The sequence below is a fragment of the Rhamphochromis longiceps genome, linkage group LG2 (genome assembly GCF_057381845.1).
Source record: "Rhamphochromis longiceps isolate RC_006_pf linkage group LG2, R_longiceps_female_GT1.1, whole genome shotgun sequence".
Classification (NCBI taxonomy): domain Eukaryota; kingdom Metazoa; phylum Chordata; class Actinopteri; order Cichliformes; family Cichlidae; genus Rhamphochromis; species Rhamphochromis longiceps.
In genome coordinates, this window is record NC_140558.1 from 31,437,176 (window position 1) to 31,458,878 (window position 21,703).

A 21,703-nucleotide genomic window follows, 5' to 3' on the forward strand; every position below is an offset into this window, starting at 1 on the left:
AAGTATACTTTATTACCGGAAAGGCATTTCACCTCATAATTTCTCTAATTATGTACAGATATAGTTAATACTTTCTTCATGGGTTTTGACAAAGGCACTCACAATGCGTGTAACATGGGTATAAAACGAGGAACAGTCATTAAGTGTTTTTTTTTTATGTGCAAAATCTTGTAATAGTACATGTGTAAACAAACATGCATGGACATTAAAGGACGCAACAAATATTTCCAGAGAATTTACCCATACTCTAACTCAGAACAAAAATAAACACCTTCCACCTTCCAATTGTCGTTTGGCAGCATTAACCTTTGCAGCTCTAGGCGCGTCACCAGGTCTATCAAGTCACTTGGCAGTTTTAAAACATGGTATTTAGAAATATACATCACTACAGAAGGAATGCACGGTCAGCTGAGGCGTTCGAGGGATTGAAGAATACTGCTCTGGAAAAATCCTGTCTGCCCGCTGCTCTCCTGAGTAACGAGAACCCGCCCATCAGGTCGCGGTCTGTGGACGAGGACAAGCTCTCCTTGAAGCAGACTGAGCTCTGAGTCTGTTTGGGCTAAATGTGTCGCGGCAACTCTGTGTCTGTGGGAGGGGGGGGGGGGGGGGGAAGAAAAAAAAAAATCAGTAATGACTTTCAAGACTGTATGATCAATCACTGCTCCAAACCCATAAATCCAACATACCTACTTGGGCTGAACTGTGCTGACACAGCTGACAACGTTGGCTGTGAGGTTGTCGGCTTCTGGTTAGTATAAAAATCTGTCATGGCCGTTTCAAGCCCCTTCCGGAGAATAGGACCTTTTCCATCTTTGAGGATAATCCCAGGTCCGTCCCTTCCCAATGTGAGCGATGGGGCCCACACTTCTAAAGGAAGGGGCCCGGGTCGGCTGTTGGAGAGAACCTGATTTCCTGACGACCAAGAGGCGGTCCGATGTCTTGGGGGAGGGGAGCCTTCATTTGTGACAAACCGCACAGACTTTGCCAGCTATGGAAATAAAACAAACTGTAAATCACACAAATAGTAGCGTGATTTAAATATATATATATATATATATATATATATATATATATATATATATATATATATATATATATATATATATATATATATATATGCAAAAGCAAGATCAACTTTAATGACACTGATTTCATAAGAATGGCATTACCTTCTCTGTACTGGTCTTGTGCATGTCAGGCTTTACTAGAATTGACTGAGGGGTAGTGCTGTCCCCGTCCTTCATGAACACAGCAGAAGAGGGCGCTGCTGGATCAGTCATCCAACCCAGCGGTACGTTAGCATTGGATACAAAGCTGCCGCCCTTCTTCCTCTGCAGAGCAGGCGAGTAGCCAGATGCCTGATGTTGTGCAAAGTGCTGCGAGTTGGAGGGAACGTGGGAACTGCCCATGTGGGACGTGCGATTTGAGCCTGAAAAAAAAAAAAAAAAAAAGATCGTCACATACCTGACAAAGTGCATAATTCAATCAAGCCAAGAGAGTGTGGTTGTTTGACACTCGCCTCTGTGTGGGTGAAAAACGCGCCTTACAGTCTCCCAACCCTGTGAATCCCCGTAGAAGGAAGGTTTTCCAATCCCAGTGGGCGACATTGCATGGTGTGCTCCGTTTGGCACAGATGGGATCTGTCCTGGTGAGTATATCGCTCCATCACCATTCACCTTATCAAGAGCAAGGAACACAGTAGGGTTCTTGGCAGCTGTGTGTTTCTTTGCAGATAAAGTGCTGTACTGCGAGGGCACATTAGGCGCTTTGGTCTCCAGCAGTCTGGCCGAGGTTCTGTATTTTGGGAACAAAAATATTAGTATAGTGATAGTGATGAATGTCTACTTTCACATTGTTGCTATATATGACAAAGAAAACAGCAGCAGGCCGTGACATGCAGCTTTATATTTCTGATTCATAAATAAGTGTACAAAATAGCTCATCTTCATGCCCACACTATGTTACTATCTGAACCCAAATAGCATTTAGCTCCCATTTCCTGCGGTCAGCGATCGCAACCTCTCACCTGAGCACAGGAGTGACGTAGTTGCCGGGAAGAATGCCCACTTTGCCCGTTCTCAGCGATAACCCACGCAGCCAGCCTTCTTTGAATGTTCCGTACACGCCCACCATCTCCCCTTTCCTCAGCTCCAGCTCCTCTGGCCGGCGTGGTTTGTAGGAGTAGAGGACAGCACACCTGAGAAGTCAAAAACAATATACATCCAGATTATTCAGCCCTTTTTTGGCCACATATAACTGTTTCTTATTCTATTCACACCTCATAGATGTGACATTATACATTATAATACCATTAACACACCATGACTTTTCAAAACAGTGACTCACACACTGATGGAGAGCTGCTGTGTGGAGGAGTTTTTGCCATCTGCAGAGGCAGAAGGCATCTGGGGGTTCATCAGAGCCATAGAGATGGTGGGCGGAGTCTCGCTGGTCATTTTCTTCTCGCTCTAAAATGGGATAAATTCAAAATTATCATATAGGAAGCAAAGGACACCTCATGGTACATCGTTTATTATTCATCCCGTAATCACAATCCCAGCAAACTTAACAGTGTGGGCCAACAGTGGGCAAGTGTGGGTAAACAGTGGGGCTGGATTTCTATGGGCAACCTAGAAATTCTATATAATGACCCCATAGGGGTCATTATATAGAAGTGCTGTCCATTCTAGAGTGCTGTCGGCACCATTTAGGCACTCCCAACTGGGGCCTGCTTGGGATAAGTGTGGGCTTGCCCTGCCAACACAGCCCCACAGTTCACCCACACCTACCCAATGTGAGCCCGCATAGGCATGTTTGTTGGCACATTAATAAGGAAATATCATACAGGGAAATGTGACCGTTATGGAGATACTTAAACGACAGACCTTATTCTATTATGCGGTCAGAAATATGAGCCTGGGAAAAACCACCGATTCAATTTGGAAGTTAAACTGATCCTATTAAAATACTGCAAAAGAAGTCAATTAGTGAAAGAAATCAGGACCTATTCCATTTTCTAATAGACCCCTATTGATAAAGAAGTCACTAAAAGTAGCAACATTCTGGTAATAATGTACCACAGAGCACATCTGGGCCCCAGTAGGACAGCCCACACTGTGTGGGCATACCGTGGGTACGATCAGGCCCACAATGGGCCCCACTGTGGGCCTCTCTTTGCCAAATTTCACACTGATACTGTGGATGTGTGGGTTTGCCCACAGCACCCCCCTCACATAGGCCCCAAAGAGGGCCGCTTGCTGGGATGGCTGTCTATACCGAATGCAATTTTAATTCACTTAACAGTTTAATGTCGACAATGTGGTAAAATGATCAGAAGAAGGATAATTTACTCGATTTTCTATTTTAGAATGTTTATTAACAGTAAAAAAACTTCAGGATGCTGATTTTTTTAATGAACAATGGCAAACATGTAACATGATCAAAGCAAAGACAAACACTTTTAAAAGAATAAAGAGTTTTTATCTGCACAGACCCTGATCTCTGAATCTATTGTCTTAATTTCTTCTGATTTTGTTGTGGTCAGCGTGTAATCCTGACTAATAACAGCCAGAGTTTATAAGGATATAGCAGCCAGGTTACATTTCTGTCTCCAGCTCTCTGCTCTGCTAATCTGCGTCATGGACGTATAAAATAATGGACTCAAGAGGTGCACATCAGCATGTTTGTTTGACTGGCCACACACACGTTGGCTGCATTCACACAAAATTTTCCAAGGTAGTGCCTTTCTGCACGGCTGTGCAGAAGTGTGGGCCCATTTATTTCTCATGCTTTAGAACGTTACAGCTACGATGCAATCAGGAAATAACGTTTGATTTTTCTAAATCTCTGCTTTGTTCTGCTCAACACCGCTCCCTCTTTCGCTCGCTCCCCTGTTGAGCCAGGGAGGAGAAGTTTAAATGTTGTTGTGTTGTTAAACAGCGGCCTACGCACTTTGCTTGTTATGCCTTTAAGACAGGCATAATGGCACGTGAGCCTTCTGATAATATAAAGCAGTATTATGTAACTTTTACGCCTCCAACACCTCATTTTTGGGCACTACGTAACATGGATGAGAGGGTGTGAAGGTGCATTAACAAAGACCTGCTGCCATAGCTCACCACACACAAGGCTCTGCAGCAGGGGACCGATGTAAAAAGCTGAAGATATAAGAGCGTGCATGGAAGCAGGTGGCTATCAGCTGAGAACTTTTTACTCAGGCACCTTTCACTAAGTGGGGAAAAAAAGTAGATCTGCATCACAAAACTTGAGTACACAACAGGAGTCCGACTGGCAGCCAAGCTGCTACTCTCTTTCTGCAAGCTGACACTCCTAACACTAATTTACCTGTTGTTGTGTATAGTAAATTGCTGGTTTGTATCTAATACACCAATACGCCGGCTATGTTAACTAAATTTCAACTCATTTGCCCAGACATTGGCAAATAAGTTGACATTTGGCGTATCAGTGGTGGATGTTTATCTCTTACGTCAAATCAGTTTGTGCCAAGTGTTCAAAGACAGTGTGATTAAAAGCTAAATCATTCATGACTTTGGTATGTTGCCAGAATTTCACAATCGGTTCATTCCAAGAATGCAGCGCATTCAGTCTCTACATTTCTCCTCATTTCTTTAAGTTTCTCTTTTAATCTGTCACACGTTTGCACATAAGAAATGATTCATTGGATTTTCCTCTGAAATTCTTAGTCATACTTTGAAAAATGTAAACAGACTTCTTTTGCAGTGTATCTTTACAGATCAAAGCTTGTCTACTTAAAGCTTAGAGCAAAGAATATTTTACAGTGATGAAATCAGCAGGATGTGAGTCAAACAAGACTCAAATAAGGTGTGTTAGGTTAACCTTTATAAAGCCTGGCCTGTGTGCTGCATTTTTTCCCCTTTAATCAAACACATTAGTCTTTCTTACTTAAAACAAAGACGCAGAAATAACATTGCTGCGCCCATCTTCTCTGCTGATTCCTGCTTGTATTTACAGCACCACCACTAAACTGCTGCTCGAAGCTTTAACGATAGCCTTTGGGCTCAGAGTTCCTGCTATTACAGTATGCGGCTGGATGTTGCAGTGCTCTCACACTCTGTAACTCAACAGCACAAAGAAAGATGCATCTGACAGACGCATCCAGCACTGTAACCGCAGTCTCGCTTTTTTAAAGGCAGCGCTGTGAGGCAGAAGTAAAAAGTGTAAAAGTAAGGTTGCGTGCACCGATTCCTGAGGACACGACAGACTTCCATCATATGTGAGAGGCCACGACTGAGCATCTCTGTCATAAAGAAAACAACCATGTTTTTAAATGAATGAAGAAGCAGTATACATTATATTTGGACAAAAAAAAAAAAAAAAAAAGATGCAAAGCACTGACAACAAAGAATAACTTAATGTCTTAAATTATTCATCTCTTTCATGACTTTGTGTCCTATTTCTATTCTTAGGTTTTTATTTTAGCCACAAAGAGCCGGCTTTATTTATACTGCAGTCACGCTATGGCCAGGTGCACTGACCCAGCAGCTGCAGCGGCTAAAGGATATTGAAGGATACTTACACAGAGAAACTAACTCTGATATTAGTCAGGCAGAAAATAAAGTCTTATTTAGAGTGAAAGGTTGGCTTGCTCCTACAGTCTGAATCCTGCTAGCACAAACACGCGCATTAATTTAACAGGATATTAATCTGCAGCTTTTTGCCAACATCCTTTGACCTCACATGAAGTGAGACAGTTTGTATGGATGCCCAAAAAGTGTAAAACTAAATAAATTAATGAGCTCTTGTGAAATATTATAATGAATAAATGTAAATAGTTCATCAGTGAGGTTGCAGACGTAGAAATCACGTTCATATTTTTGACGGGGATTTTGATAACGAGCTTTAATCCCATGACCATCCAAAGTAAGTATGAGCTACTGTGTGACTTTGTGAAATAACGTCAGTAAAGTCATCAGCCTTGTCTTAACAAAAAGCACATTTTATTACATTTTATTGCCATGTTGTGGAAAAGAACTACTCTGCCTTCAAATAGTGTTGTTACTATGGAAATACCTGAACTCCAGGTCACTTTGTAAGAATAATGAGGAAATGACTTCTGGAGCCCTTAAAAACAATAAATTTTATTATATTAAAAAAGGCTTTTTGTTATATCTGCAACCTGTATCTTCTGAAATGATCATTTTACCGTCACAAAAGCAAACACTACCAACACCACGTCATAATGTGTGTCTAAAAATTATGATATGAGGTGAAAACATTCACAAAAGCTCTGACCGGACAGGTCTTTTCAGTTATTATGGATAAGACTTCTAGTCAAGCTGAAGCTGGTTAGCGGATATTACATGATGTTTAACTGTGATCAAAAGGTGCTAGGCCTGCACAGAATCAAAAAACCACCAAACAGCACATGACACGTTTGACTTCTATCCAGCTTGATCTCGAGTCACCGTGGCATCATGCCGACATCATCAGGAATTACCTCGCGGGATCACTTGCAGCTGCACTTTTCTGAGGTTGCTCTCCACTCACTGCAACCCCCCCGCCAAGGGCATGATAGAAGGCACGAGGCTTTTCCCTCATCCAACCAGCTCAGATGTGTGACGTTGTTACGTGTTACGTCTTCTGCGTCATTTTCAATATTAACATTTTATTTGTTAAAATTGCACTATTCAAGTCTATTTTTTTCCTGCTAAAAATGATTAATGAGGCCAAAATGAGATTCGAAACAACTGCAATTTATAATTAATTTAAAGAGACATAGAACTGTTGTTTAAACATGTGAAGACATAAGATCTGTGCAGACTGATTTCAAACCTCATTTGATTGATAGATTTGATTGATTTATTGGTCTTTGGATTTTATTTCGAGTGTTTGTTTATGAAGTTTATATGTATGACATGTTGGGAAGTATAAACCCTGTCAACTCATTATCATGGATATGTTCTCTTACATGTTTATGGTTATGGAAAAGTTTTTCAATTGGGTGAAAAGAAGAATAACCTTGAACGCAGCTTTTGTCCCCCACCCTAGTGTACTCACTAGCTTTCAATCACTTTACAGGTTCGGGATTTTATTCGAGTTCAGTTTTTAAGCTTATGTCTCCACCCTGGATGTGTTTAATGAAAACTCCAATCAGACAACATAAATTAGCTGTGCAGAGGGACGAGTAAGCTGAATTTCAAACAGCCAGTTAGAGGGTGAGGATGATTTATATTATTGACTAGTCTCCCTCTTTAGTAACCAATTAATGCTTTGGTTTTTTTAAGCTAAAAAAAAAAAAAAAAAGAAAAAAAAAAAAAGGGAAAAATCAATGACGAGTGAAAAGAGGAGAAAAAAAAAAACTTTGTGGAGAAAAATAGTATAACTTCCCCACACTGTCCCGCTTACCATTATTTTTTTTATTCAACTGCAACGTGTCAGTCTGTGCAACCTTCGTCAGGTACAGAGAAAAAGTGTTCATGCAAACATTTGCACATATATACACATTCAGAGAGATTCAGCCAATTAGGGACTCCTCCATGTATTCTTTAGTCAACTGAGTGATGCATAGTGTTTTTAGGAAATGCAAACATCACAATTCAAACCACATACACCCCAAAAAAATAATATAATGGAGAAGCCACTACATAACATTGAGTGCAAGTTCATCATTCAGTCCTTTAGGTGACAATATCTGCGAGGTGAATGCCTCTCTTCTCTTCACTAACAAGTCATGGTTTCCACCCATTGGAGGTACTGGAACATGCTCAGTGTCACAAAATCATAAAGATGCAGAGATCATGTTTCATATCATTAAAAAATGTGCTTCTACTGAATAATTTTGTCACATCGGTGAATCGCACTTTTATTGTTAACTTATTCTCCGTGTGGTTTTGCTGATATGTGCAAAACCACAAGGGCAATGTATCATTTATATATAATTTGAGTAAATGCACATGTAGTCACACTTCTTATCGGAAATTTTTTTCTGGTATGCGACTGAAAAAAGTATGTAGTTTTACTAGTGTTGTGACACTGGACGCAGTGTCCACACCAGTAATTTCCATTTGCAAGGGCATTCAAAGGGGTCTGACACGGTGTTCTGGGAATCCATCCTAACTCACAAGCCATCCTACCCATTGTTTCTGCACATGTGTACAACACAAAACCCACATTTACTTCATTTTTTTTTAACCCATTGCCAATATTTCTTATGGTTAGGGTTATGGTTTGGATTAGTCAGAAGTCACCATCAAATTATAATACGGGTAGGACGATTTGTGAAAGTAGAACGGTTGCTCAGAACAACGGCTGACTATCTCGTGTTTTAATGTCCTTTAAATTTCGTTCTTATTTATATACAAACAAAGGTGGGAGATTTAAAATGGGATCTGATTTCAAAATTTGGCAGTGCTTAAAAAAACAAAACAAACAAAAAAAAAAACCTGACCTCCCTCACAGAAGAATAAGTAGTTACAGGTCAGTTCTCTATCCCTTGCAAGAATTTAGATTTTATCTCTATTGCTCTTTCTATAAAGTCCTCTGTGGTTTTGCACAGTTGGCGCAATCTAAAAACTGACTTTTAGGAAAGCCTTACTTAAGTAGGCACAAGTAGCTAATAATAATGTATGTCTATCAGTATCTTGTCGACATTGTTATACATAACCCATGTGTCAATGAAAATAAGTGTTGTACTCAAAAATAAACTTATGGTTATTTTTAAATGTACAGGGTGGGCCATTTATATGGATACACCGTAATAACATGGGAATGGTTGGTGATACTAAAGTCCTGTTTGTGGCACATTAGCATATGTGAGGGGGCAAACTCCTCAAGATGGGTGGTGACCATGGTGGACATTTAGAAGTCGGCCATCTTGGATACAACTTTTGTTTTTTCAATAGGAAGAGGGCCATGTGACACATCAAACTTATTGGTAATGTCACAAGAAAAACAATGGTGTGCTTGGTTTCAAGGTAACTTTATTCTTTCATGAGTTATTTACAAGTTTCTCTTTGTTCACAGCCATTGACATGTCAAAGAGGTTAACACGTGAGGAGCGGATCGAAATTGTGTTGATATCTGGTGAACGCAGTAACCGGGTCATTGCAGCAGATTTCAATGCAAGACACCCTACGAGACGACCCATCTCCCATGCTACAGTCAGCAAACTGCTTGCCAAGTTTCGTGAAACTGGTTCAGTGTTGGATTTGCCAAAATGTGGACGCAAGAAAACTGTCACTAATGAAGAAACATCAGTGGCTGTCCTAGCTTCATTCAGCAAGAGCCCACAGCGTAGCACTCGCCGCATGTCACTGGAGAGTGGCATTAGTCAAATATCCCTTCGGTGGATATTAGTTACTCACAAATGGCACCCTTACAAACTCCAACTACTGCAGCATCTCAGCGAGGATGACCCAGATCGGTGCACAGAATTTGCAGAATGGTCAAAACAAAAATTGGAACAGGACCCTCAGTTCACGCAGAAAATTTTGTTCAGTGATGAGGCAAACTTTTATGTAAATGGTGAAGTTACAAACAAAACCATCGCTATTGGTCTGACACTAACCCACATTGGATGGATCCCTCCAAGACTGTTGGAACAACAAAAGTGATGGTTTGGTGTGGTATATGGGGTACAACGATAGTGGGTCCATTCTTCATCAATGGAAACCTCAAAGCCACTGGATATTTGAAATTGCTACATGATGATGTGTTTCCCTCTTTATGCACTGAAGCTGGCACGTTCCCTGAGTTTTTCCAGCAAGAGGGTGCACCACCACATTATGGGTGCCAGGTCCGAGCATTCCTAGATGAACAGTTTCCTGGAAAGTGGATTGGTCGTTGTGGGCCAGTTGAATGGCCCCCAAGGTCTCCCGATCTGACCCCCTTAGACTTTTATCTTTGGGGTCATCTGAAGGCAGTTGTCTATGGTGTGAAGATACGAGATGTGCAGCACCTGAAACTACGGATACTGGATGCCTGTGCTGGCATTTCTCCTGCGGTGTTGCTATCAGTGTGTGAAGAGTGGGACAAGAGGGTTGCATTGACAATCCAACACAATGGGCAGCACATTGAACACCTTTTATAAGTGGTCAAAACTTGTAAATAACTCATGAAAGAATAAAGTTACGTTGAAACCAAGCACACCATTGTTTTTCTTGTGACATTACCAATAAGTTTGATGTGTCACATGACCCTCTTCCTATTGAAAAAACAAAAGTTGTATCCAAGATGGCCGACTTCTAAATGGCCAACATGGTCACCACCCATCTTGAGTTTGCCCCCTCACATATGCTAATGTGCCACAAACAGAACTTTAATATCACCAACCATTCCGATGTTATTACGGTGTATCCATATAAATGGCCCACCCAGTATATTCAGATCCTCTTCATTTCCTTGAATGAATAATAACAGTAGAAGCAAAGCTGTAAATGTAAGAAGCTAAAACACATTTATGTCAAAATGAAGATTTAAAATAATTAATTCATACTTTCATGTAACTTCATCTAAACTAAGGTAATACCCTCCTTGCTGCATTAGCTTAACAATCTACTTTGCCTAAAATGCCACTAAGCTTTTGACCAGGTCACCTACAATCCATCACGTGTGACTAATCAAAATCTGAATTTAATTCAGGTTTCCTGTTTTGTACCTCTGCACAGTCAAACGGTGAACTAGATTACAGATCAACTGCAGTCGTACTCAAACACAAAGCCTCAAAGCTCTTCTGATCTGCGTTTACCTAAACTTTTATCTGTCTATCTTCGGTCTTCCATCTCCGATTAAGCTTGAGATTTGAAGAGAACCGTCTGCCACTTATCTTGTTTTTACTTTTAAATCTATTTTTTCTGTTTTCGGAAGCACTTTGTGACTCTGCACTTGAAAACTGCCGTATAAATAACTCAGCCTAATTATTTCTGCTCTTTTATGCAGTCACTTTGCAGGGTGACTGCATAACCACTGATAACAATTACAATGATGTCAGATATTCTGGTGAAGTATGATAGGGGAGTGAACTTTTTTTTCAAATGAATCCTAAAGTTTGCTCTTACATAACTGTGCAGATATTCACACTAATATGCATTATTTCATCCACAGTGGGAGGGAAGCTGCAAAATAAAAAAAAAAGAAACAGGCGAGAGTCAGAGGTAAGAGCCGATGGGAAGCGGCACCAAGAATAGCACAAACATGCCGTCTTGGTCACTGGAGAGCTCAGCCTCAGCTTCAGGGACATGGCCCCTCCGCTCCCTTAAAAAGGGGGAGTGTGTGGCTCGTCTGCCATTACAGGCTCGCTGATGTGAAAGGGAGCGTTACCTGCTTAGTGAAGAGGAAGGAGTTTGAAGGAAGGGCAGAGAGGGAGAGGGGTCTGTTATGTAAGCAACTTCACTAGTGACTCATCATCATCATCAGCATAAGAGCGATAAGCAGACACACTGAGGGACTCTCTGAGCCTCCCACTCTCCACATCTATTTCTCATTTTTTCCTCCTCCTTCTTCCCACTTCATGCGTTTTTTGTTTTCGCAGCCTGAAAATGTGTCGCGTTTCTCTCCCTCGCTCCATACCATTTTCTCGGACGCTCAGCTTTTCCTCTTCCTGCCGTACTGCCCCGTTTCCTCATTTCTTATCGTTCCCCTCCGCCTCCCTTCCTCTCCTGTTTCTCTCCAACCTGCATGAGGTTGAGCATTTCTGCGCTCTGACATGTGTAATTGCAGGGCAGAGCCGAGACGTTTGAAAGGAATCAAAGGAAATCGCTATTCTGAAGGGCAGGGAATTTGGCAGCGCGTTACATTATTAAGCCTTCCAGAGGCTTTCATGCCAGCACTGTACTCTTAGGCCCCGTGACTTGGTGCCACATCACCGCTGTTTTCTAATGTGAAATAACAGCACTATGTCCGGTTATTTACTCCAACGTGCTAATGATTTATAGGAGCTTTTGGGTCATTTCCCGAGTAAGTTTTATCACAAGCTTTCTCAGAAATTAACTCTTCTTGTCTTGGTTAAAGCTATGTGCAGGGACATGTTTACCAATCATGCCTCGCCCTGATATTGCTACACATTCTTCATAAAGTATGCAGCAGATATCATGTTAGTGCCGGAAAAGCTATGAACCCAATAGCCTGAAACACTAACATTCCCAAACTCCAGCCTCACTAAACAATGAAACAGCAAAAATCTTCAGTTTCAAGACTGTTAATGACTTCTAGTCTTCTAGAGGTAATAATTAATTTAGACAGTAAAATTGACCTGCTTTCTTCTGTGCTCCCTCAGAGTTAAAAAAAAATAAGTTAATGAGTCATTTTAACAATCCCATCAAATCAGAAGAGATTTCCTCTTTTCTCTCCTGCTTGACAGTTCTCCCTGTGAGGATTCAAACTCGCACAACATCACAAACCACATGTCCCTGAGATGAAGAGAGAAAAAAAGAAAACCCACCCTGTGGAACTATAATTCATCTCAGACGGGAAATCCTGGCTTTTGTCCCAGGACTCGTGATTAAAGACCTCTCAAAAGTTACGGTCCACTCACCTCCACTCCTCACTTCTTTTGTTTCCCTTTCCCACATGTGTCTCGTCTTAATGAGAACCACTTAATCACAAGGGCGATCTCTTTCTCACTCATTCCTGCAGCTTACAGTGTTACGGTTCCCTCCCTTAACCAGAGGCCAACTTGATCAGTGACTCAAATAAACACCTCTTATTATCGCACATAAAACCATTTCACCTTTTTGCCAACAGCATGTTTTCTGTTATAGCAAATCACTGCGAGCAAAGCCAAACCCAGCTTTAATTAAAAGATTAGAGCAGAGGTGGAGAAAAGAATAAATAAATAATAAGAGAGTTATGTGACTCACTTGTAACAGGTGTCTGTGCGAATCAGAGTGGCGTCTTCGCTGAGAGTTCACTCTGGAAGAATGAGAGTGGCCCCGGGTGGTAGTGGGCACAGAGAGGCGCTGCGTCTGACCCTGACGGTTGTAGCTGTTGAAGGTGTTGTTGTTGTCTCCTGTCTGATAAAAGTTGCTTCCTCCGGCTACGGGCTGTTTCCGTTGGTTGGAGAGGGGCAACGTGCTGATGACGGGCGTCTTAGCCGGGGCTTGAGGGACTCCGTAATGGGCAGTCCTACTGGATGCGTCAGTGGCCTTGTCTTTGCCCCCGCTCGAAGTCTGATGGTGAAATTCTGCTAGATCCCCCCCCCTCCGACTCTTTCCCTTCAGCAGTTTGGCAGCCACAGAGTTTGGCTGGAATAGGATGAATGCATAAAAACGAACCACAGTAAGAAACGTAACACAGGAAAATCCTCAGTCAAGAAAAACAATTCCTCTCAAACTTGCTCTAACCTGCGCCTGCCAACCTCTGCTCCTGCTGACCAGCTAAAAATCTGTCTAAATACACCCACTTATCACCGCTAGACTCACCCCTACAACTTGTTGGACAGGCAGGCAGCAGAGAGCGTGAGAAGTACCAGCCAATAAGCCAGGCAGGGTTGGATACTGCTGAGAAATGAGCCGCGCAGACAGACAGGCAGGCAGACAGGCATTGGCAGGGTTAATGCTTTCACTCTCCACAGTGATGTGCTGTTATGCCACCCAAGCAGAGAAAGCATTACTGTGTCTTTACGCCTGGCTGCACGACACAGGAAGAGGCTGGCTCAGAAAGGAGAGGAGGAAAGTGGAAAGGAGAAAGATAAAGAGCATCACTGAAGCAGGGCTCGAGGAGAAGACATGGGTGAGTGGGAGATAAAAGTATGCATGCATTAAAGAGAGGACTAATAAGAAGAGGGGGTATATTAGTGAGGAAATCACAGCAAAGCAGATGACAAGTTAGGAAAGTAAACAGGAAGTGAATGAGGCATTGACCCCAGCGACTGAATGAACAAACACAGCCCCCCTCCAGCATGGGTGAAGTTAATTCCTGGAGGCAGAAAGTGCAGAGGAAAACAAATGACAGTCAGCCAGCTAAGCAAGCCCCGCAACCCTGAGTAAGCCACATAGTCACAAACTAATGAGCAGCTGCAGACACAGCAGGGCTTCGCAGATTAGCTTTCTGCCTCAGCACTTTACAGAGCAGGAGTGACATTTACTGACAAATCAGAGATTTGAATGAAAAGCAAGTTAGCGTCCCGGCAGTGACCTGGAATTAATGGCATCCGGCGACGACATCTGCAGTTCAATTGATTACACTACCGGAGAAAAGTGGCTAACGGCAGGTGTCGACCTCGATCGCGCTGAAAAGGTCACAACTCACATCCAAGGAAGAAAAGAAACTCACCTCTGTAAACTGCTCAGGGCAGAATCCCACTTTCTCCCCCAGCTTGGCCTCGATCCAGTTTTCATCCACCCGCCTGATGAAAGTAAGAATGTCTCCCTGTATGAAGCACAAAATAAATAACAGACTGAAAACCACACACAAGACGGGACACAAGATGGATTTAACAGAGTGCGCTTGCCCCAGAGACTGAGCACTCAGCTCGGAAACTCTGTGTTTCTCCACGAACATGTGACATAAGCTCCCTTTGTGTCTGCAGGCCTTGTCCTTTTCTGTGGCCAGCCTCTTAAAAAAAACAACAACATTTGACCACCTAGATTGAGAAACAAAAGAGGCTCGGTCGAGGGCGTTTTAATGGAGGGCACAAAAGTACCCAGGCCCTTATATAACTGCCTCAGAAATCCAGGGTAAGTAAGAACTGCTGCAATGGAGGTCTGAGCCTCCGTTTCCACAAGTCTCAGTTTTCAGTCTCTGAAAACAGTGAAAAGAATAAAAGCGGTGATCCTTATGTAGCAGTCTTTGCTGGGGACTTCCTGCGCTCTTTGTATTCACAGATTGCTACAAACACAGGTTTAATATAAAAGAAAGCAGGATTAAGTTCAAGGGGTTAAGCATCAATTCAAAACTGCTGTTTCCCTGCCATGACAGAAGATAAGTCAATACACCAGTTGAAAGGCTTCTAACATCCTAGCTAACTGACAGATCTGTCCTTTATGCATCTATGAAATCTAAACCGAAGCAAGTAGTCAAACCAGCAGCTAAAACTATGACCGTATGACTTTATCGGTGTCTCAGATCATTGTGGAGGAGTTTTGGTCCACTTTTTGTTCATGCACAGCTTCAGTTACTCTGTTGTAGATTTGCTGCTGTACTGTCCCATTTTCAGCCAAGCTTTAGCTGTCAGCCACATGGCCTCACATTACCTCTCCACCATCATCTTGACAGCTGGTATGAGGTGTTGATATGTTGTGTTTGGTTTCCAAACATGGTCCTGTGCATTATGACCAAACATCCGCACACTGGTCACTGAACAAAGCATAAAGTCTTACGCTTTGTTCAGAAGCAACTTTGCAAACCTCAACTGTTTGGTAGGGTTCTTCTGGCAACCCTACCAAACAAGCCTAACTTGTTCAGTCTTTTCCTAATTGCATTGTGGAGTCTGAGATTTAGCTCTTGGGTTTTTTTTTTTTTTTAGTTGTTTCCCTTGGGTGTAAAGTCCTGGAAAGGACTTTCTGTTAAACACACACCTGAATATATCAGACTATCAATGAATAAAGAGCATTTGACTATCAGCAAATGGCTGCTGCTTACACTCTCTGGACCAGATTTACTAATATGTTGCTCCATAAACTGGGTTTTGGTGTAAAAAAGGTGTTTACAGGGAGTAACAGATTTGCGACTGACGCTGTTAAACATGTGTCGCAAGGTGACCTCATAAGGTGCAAAACGTAAGAAGGAGAATATTTAAATCAAGCACAAAAACATTTACTGATATTTGCGACACACAATTTACTGCTAATTCTGCAGATATTTAAAGCATGTCTCATTTTTACCAGTTGATATTGAAATGAATCAACTGTGCCTGTGTTTAGAAAATAGCAAACACCTATCAGCGCTGTCTGGGGATTGAGCTCAAACGCTACTTTGCCCTGTTTAGTAAATCTGGCCCTTAATTCTGTGGAAGCATTACCGACTGCACAGACCCCTTTGAAAACTGTCTTTTTCACATTACTGGGGAGCTTACTGAAATCATAAAGAAATAAAATACAGGTGCTTTTTAGCCACAATAAATATGTGAAGTTTGGTCCATTTGTACCGCCATGGTGGTCTGTAAACTTCAGTGCATGTGCGATAACTGAATTTCTAAAAACGAGGCTTGTAGCATATTTCTTGCAGAGGAACCTTTATACTTTTTCACTCTAGAGGTTCACTGAAGTAAAACCGATGCTATTTAAAAGGTTTAAAACTGTGCACACACAATTACCCCATGAACACTATATTGCCCTGCTGCACTAACTCAGCAGTCTGAGTGGCTCACCTTGAGGAAGCTGAGAAAATATCTGCTGTCTTCCAGATTCATTTCTTCTGGTTTAAAGTCACACAGTGCTCTGCACAGAGCTGGTGCTTGGAGCTGCTGGAGGGGCTGCAGCTGAGGTGTCTGGCTGACGACCTGCTGAGCACTGACAGACGCACTGCTACTGTCGCCGGCGTGCCAGTTGTCATCCCCTTTGTGTTTTGGTGTGATAGCGTTACCAGCCGAGAGGAACAGCTCTCCTGACAGATCACCTCTGTGGCTATACACTGATGCTCTGTGAGCAGCCTAAAGTGTGGAAGAAAGTCAAATTTCAGCTTCTTTATGTTGAAATAATTAAGATTTCTTACATAATGTAAGATTTTAAAGATCCCACACTCTGCAATTTCATCTGTAAAAATCCCCGGCTATGACACATTTTAAGAAAATAAGTGACAGTTGGTGTGAGGTGCTACAGAAACACTCTGCATTTAATTTGTGCTTCATCTTGTAATACGAGTTAGATTGTGGGATGACAAAACAATTTTGCGCTGAACCGGCACTGATGCACCACTGAGATATGAAGATGACTTTTATATGACACATCCTTTCTTTTTTCTTTTTTCCCCCTTTCAAGATTGTATCAAGTTTACACTTCAGTTTGGAGTTTTTCGAAAACGGCACAAAAGCGATTACGCTGCCTGAGAGGGCACAAAATCTGATTAATATGGACTTCAAGTCATACTTAAAGTAACAATTTCACAAGTCTCCTCGTGATTTCCGTAACTAAATGCAGGCTACACCCTGAGCTTCACTGATTATTACCAGTGGAAAATGTCATATGTGCAATTTAAATAGATGGTTTAGGGATTTTGTATCAAGTCTGTAGATAAAGTGTTTACACCACTTTACGGCCAATCATCGTAGCATCGGGTTACAGTTAATCAGACTGACACATACTGTATCCATGACAGCATTCGGAAGAAGCCAAAATGATCACTAACTCGGTTTAACGAAACAGGCTCAGCTTTCTGAACTGTGACTGAACTCAAATCAGGTTTCAAGTAGAATACTGAACTCTTCTTGTTTAGCTCACACATGTGAGAACGCAGATTTGTGGACTGTAAAGTTTTTGCAGAGATGCATATAATACTAATTTAAAAAAAAAAAAATGCATAAGAAATAGTCAGTTCACTGGGCTTTGTATAATTCCCTCTTCATCATCTTCTTCTGCCTATGGCAATCTCTAAATCTGCATGCTGAATTTGTTTTTTGTTTTTCATTTTGCACACAAATAAAACTGTCGTCCAATTTTTTCTGGTGGCACCCAAAAGCCTGCATCACTGCCAGAGAGCCAAAGTTGGAGGTCCAATTGGGTTCATAAAGTGGGAAAACACAGATTTTCTAACTTTACCACCACCACCACCACCACCACCACCACAGAAAACAGCAGACTTTCAGCATTAATTAAAAGGGTTTTACAAAAGCATTGCATTAACTGATTAATTTCACTGACTTTTCAGCTAAAAGTCTGAACTTTAGTCACATGATGATTGTTTGATTTCAGATCCACTGTGGTGATGTGCAGGGGGCAAAAAGTGTATAATTGTCAAAAAATGCTTATGGAGCTAGCTGTATTCATGTGCACTTTACTTCACTTTCTGGCATATAGAACATTTTTTCCCCAACTTGTTCTACGGCTTGGCCCACCTTCCTAAGAATGCCCATCATTTGTCCCCTCAGGGGCATTGCTTTAAGTAGAAATATGTTTTCTTCTTTAAACGCTTTATTTTTAATATATAAACACCAGAATGCTAGGAATATGAAGTACTCTGTTTTGCATGAGCCACAAACTTTCAGATGTATGGAGATTAGTCGAAAAATATCGCTTAGCTACTGTTGGAAATATAACCGAGCAGTAAACCACAGCTCTCCATGGAGTTGACACACATATTATCATCTGGTTGGTTTTTCCCTCCTGTTGCCCTGCATGCGTGTGGGTGTATCACTCAGCAGCACTTCTATAGATTAACGGCATAAAGTGCTATCTGTTTTTTCCCCATCACTTGATAATTATAGTATTTTCTATAGTTTGCTTAAAGGATCTTATCTACATCCAAGATTGATATTCCATCATATTAAAAATCCCCAAAGTTCAAAGGTTAGGTAGTACAAGTGAAAGGGCAAACACTTGCATTTTTACTACTGTGTAAAACCCTTCAGCCCGTATAGTGTAGTGTAGTGTTAATAACAAATAACTATACTTGTCAGTAGTGATGTGCAACACTTGAGTTTGGGTTTCACATATTAGTTTTTACAGTTCCACTTTGTTTCTCATATAGCTGTAGATGACTGGGCTGAGGCCTTACTCACCTCATTGTTCCCCTGCTTCTCTCTGTTTGGACTTTCCTGGTACTGTTTATCGTCCCTGGCTGTTAAGCTCTCCCGGGACACGGGCACTGCATAGCGGGATTTCTGTGTGTTCTTGCTGGGGCCCGAGGGACCGTTGAGCCCCTCCAGGAGCCGCACCAGCAGGAGGTTTGTCGGCAGCTCCTCTGCGGTCCTGGCCGGGACAGGAGCGCGGCACTCAGGGCAAAATAGCTGGTACTGGTCAGCCTCGTGCCTCTGCAGGCAGGGCAGGCAGAAAGTGTGCTGACAGGGAAGGACCTTGGCTGACGCATCCAGCTTCTCCAGACACAGAGGGCACTCCAGCAAGGCCATTAGAGCCAGCTCCTCCATTTTAAAACTTGTTTAAAACTGTTTGAGAATAGGACTTCTGGTACATCGGAAACACTATAATCCACCATTCTGAGACAGAAACACAGAAAGGAATGAAAAGCTGATGTAGTGAAATAAGTTACTGCCAAAACACAGTGAAGCAGTTACAACACGAGTGACCAATGTCCTCGCACATGACAGCCAGTAGAACTCCATGTCCCACCACATACCTCCAGACAGCTTTGATAAGGTCGAACTACAACCTAATAGAGCGCCCCACGCGCAGCTGCTCGCCCGCGGTGCTTTACACAGGTGTCATGTCGGCTCACCTGACTCCACAGGTAGGACAGAACCAGGAAATAACACAGTTCTTCTATATTTGTTTACAAGAAAAACCCTCAAAGAAGAAAAAAGCACACACGTGGTACTTACACGTTTGCTTCCTGCCAATCAGAGGGACAATCCATAAACTTCGACTATTTGGAAATGCGCAACTTCTTCCCCGCCGTCGTCGAGACGCGGTGCGCCGAGCACGGGGCACAAAGGGCGCATCAGCTTTACCTTAAACCCGTGCCAAATATCACGACGACATTTAAAAAGAAACGCACCTGGTAGAATTCTACTCAAAACAAACTCCTTAAAATGTCCCAGCCGCCTTCGGGCGAATCCATCAGGAACTGTCTCGGGTTTCAGTGTCTTGACTAAGTTTAACCCTTTACAGCTGATCAGCTCGGCTACACCGTTCAGGGTAATGACACGGAATATTTCAAGGTGATGTCATGCAAAGGATTAAAATGGACGTTTAAAATCAAATCTCCTGTAAGACAAATGCTTTTTGCAATTCCTACATTTAAAAAAAACATTTATTTATTTATATATTTATTTTTAACTGTATATGTTTTGCATAGTCTCAAACAAATCCTTAAAAACACTAAAATTAAACATGGCAGACATTGAAGCTTTTAATTATTTTTCCCTTCAAATGAACCGTCTGAGCATGCCCATCTTTATTGATTAAAACATGTATGAAACGGGGAATTTTGGGCATCATTTACAGCGCAGTCGTGTGACTTTGGCTCCCTCTGCTGGTGCATACACTCACCGCACTCCGCAGCAGTTTATAAAGCCCCACAGCAGTGCACATCAGTTTGAATTGAGTAAAGGGAATATCAAGCATACCTGACACTCACCGGCACTCCTTTCCTCCACCACAATTTTGCCAAAAGGCATTTAAAGCAGTTCACAGTTAACATGTCGCACGACTTTTAATTGTTGCTCGGATTACAGCAGCACCGCCCAAACCCCAAATTCCCTTTCTTGCATCAAAGTGTTAAATAATTCACCAGTGTGGGCTGTGTACTGAAAGTTCAGGACATCAGTTTGAATTTTTTAAACAAACATGAATCTTTCATCTCTTTCCTCACGTCAGCAGAACTCGGGGAATTCTAAAAATGTACATATGGCTTTTACAGAGAGAGAGAGAAGAGGAGAAAGTGAGGGGGAGAGATTAGCCATGGCTTATTTACATGCTCACCTCAGTGTTGATACAGGGCCTTCCTCCTAAGAACCTCATAAGTGTAGACACGAGGGGGGCCGAACTGCACTTGATTTTAGTTTATTTTTAGGTCTTTTTTTCCTTACTGGACTGAAACGTAACCTCCTGATGACTGTAACACTCTCGCGTGTGAGTGATTGATCTCCTGTAATCCTTTGAAAGATGGAGAAGGGAGTGTGTTTGTTTAGTTGTTCAGAGGGAGTCAGTACATAAGTGCTTATCACCTCCTTACAGCCGACGATCAGTCTGGCCTCCACTGTGGAGCCTTGCATGTTGCAGGAGTGGGGATCATGTCTGATGGTTCTGATATATAGTCTATCTGATGGAGAGTTGAAGGATCTCCCCCGGGGACAGCTCTGAGCTGGCTGCCCTGTCTCTCAGAATATCATGGCTTGCCACGAGTTGCTGTATATAAAGTAGTGACTTCTTCTCCAGCTTTCATGTTTTATTTAAAAAGCTGTCTTGTTCAGAGAGCGCTGCTAACTCATTGAGTGTGATCTGCCTCAGCATTGCCTTCACCCCCTCGACTTCTTTTTTTGTTTCTCTCTTTCAGGCCTCTTTCTCCTCCTCTGTCTGCACATGTACCATTTCGGTGTGGTACATGTGCAGATGTACTTCCAAATGCACGAGGATGTGTTTCAGCAGTTTCACTCGAAACAAGGCAACGGTAAAACTGCGTAATCCTCGCGCAGCAGTTCGGTGAGGATTAGCCACAAATCGAACAGCACTTTAGGTGCGTCACAGCCACATAATCAACTTCTTCCTTTCAGAGGGGAACTAATCCTCCACTCCAAACCTAGTGGCTCTCTTAGCTGCGGCAGTTCTCAGGTGCTGATTTGATGACTTATTTTTTGCTGTTTTTCCATTCTTTAATGAAAGATCCACGGACAGGGCGGGAACCGGCTCTTTTTCCCACGGAGTAACGTGAGATGTGAGATGAGGCCGCCGGCTGTGTTTGGAGGAAAAACACAGTACTCCAGTCAGACTGGCTCAACCAGAATATCTGTAGTTTTTTCCGAGTCTGCGTTTCTGTGTATGGCACACAGACACATCCTCCTTCTTTTATTCAGGTACTCCCTTCAGTTGTCTGAGAGAGAAAGTCCAGCTGACAAAAGAGTGAGATGTTTTTGGCCCGCAGTGCATTGTCACTCTCGGTCTGGGACTGACTCAGC

General features: G+C 42.3%; 1 protein-coding gene across 4 annotated transcripts; it reads right to left on the reverse strand.

Moving 5' to 3' along the window:
* On the reverse strand, positions 1–19,704 carry sh3rf2 (SH3 domain containing ring finger 2). Of its 4 annotated transcripts, none has more exons than XM_085422993.1 (11): positions 19,409–19,704; positions 18,632–19,066; positions 16,286–16,567; positions 14,251–14,346; positions 12,837–13,220; positions 2,347–2,468; positions 2,027–2,197; positions 1,520–1,794; positions 1,170–1,429; positions 687–988; positions 1–585 (listed from the first exon to the last, which is right to left on the reverse strand). In XM_085422993.1, the coding sequence occupies exons 2-11, from the start codon at positions 18,995–18,997 to the stop codon at positions 405–407; spliced, it is 2,439 nt and encodes an 812-aa protein (XP_085279119.1). In that variant the 5' UTR covers positions 18,998–19,066; positions 19,409–19,704; the 3' UTR covers positions 1–404. The 4 variants fall into 4 exon arrangements, with proteins under 4 accessions (XP_085279119.1, XP_085279128.1, XP_085279145.1 ...); XM_085423002.1 differs by lacking the exon at positions 19,409–19,704 and adding an exon at positions 19,207–19,391; XM_085423010.1 differs by lacking the exon at positions 19,409–19,704 and having other exon boundaries at positions 447–585; positions 691–988; positions 18,632–19,015.
* Positions 19,705–21,703: the final 1,999 nt, after the last annotated feature.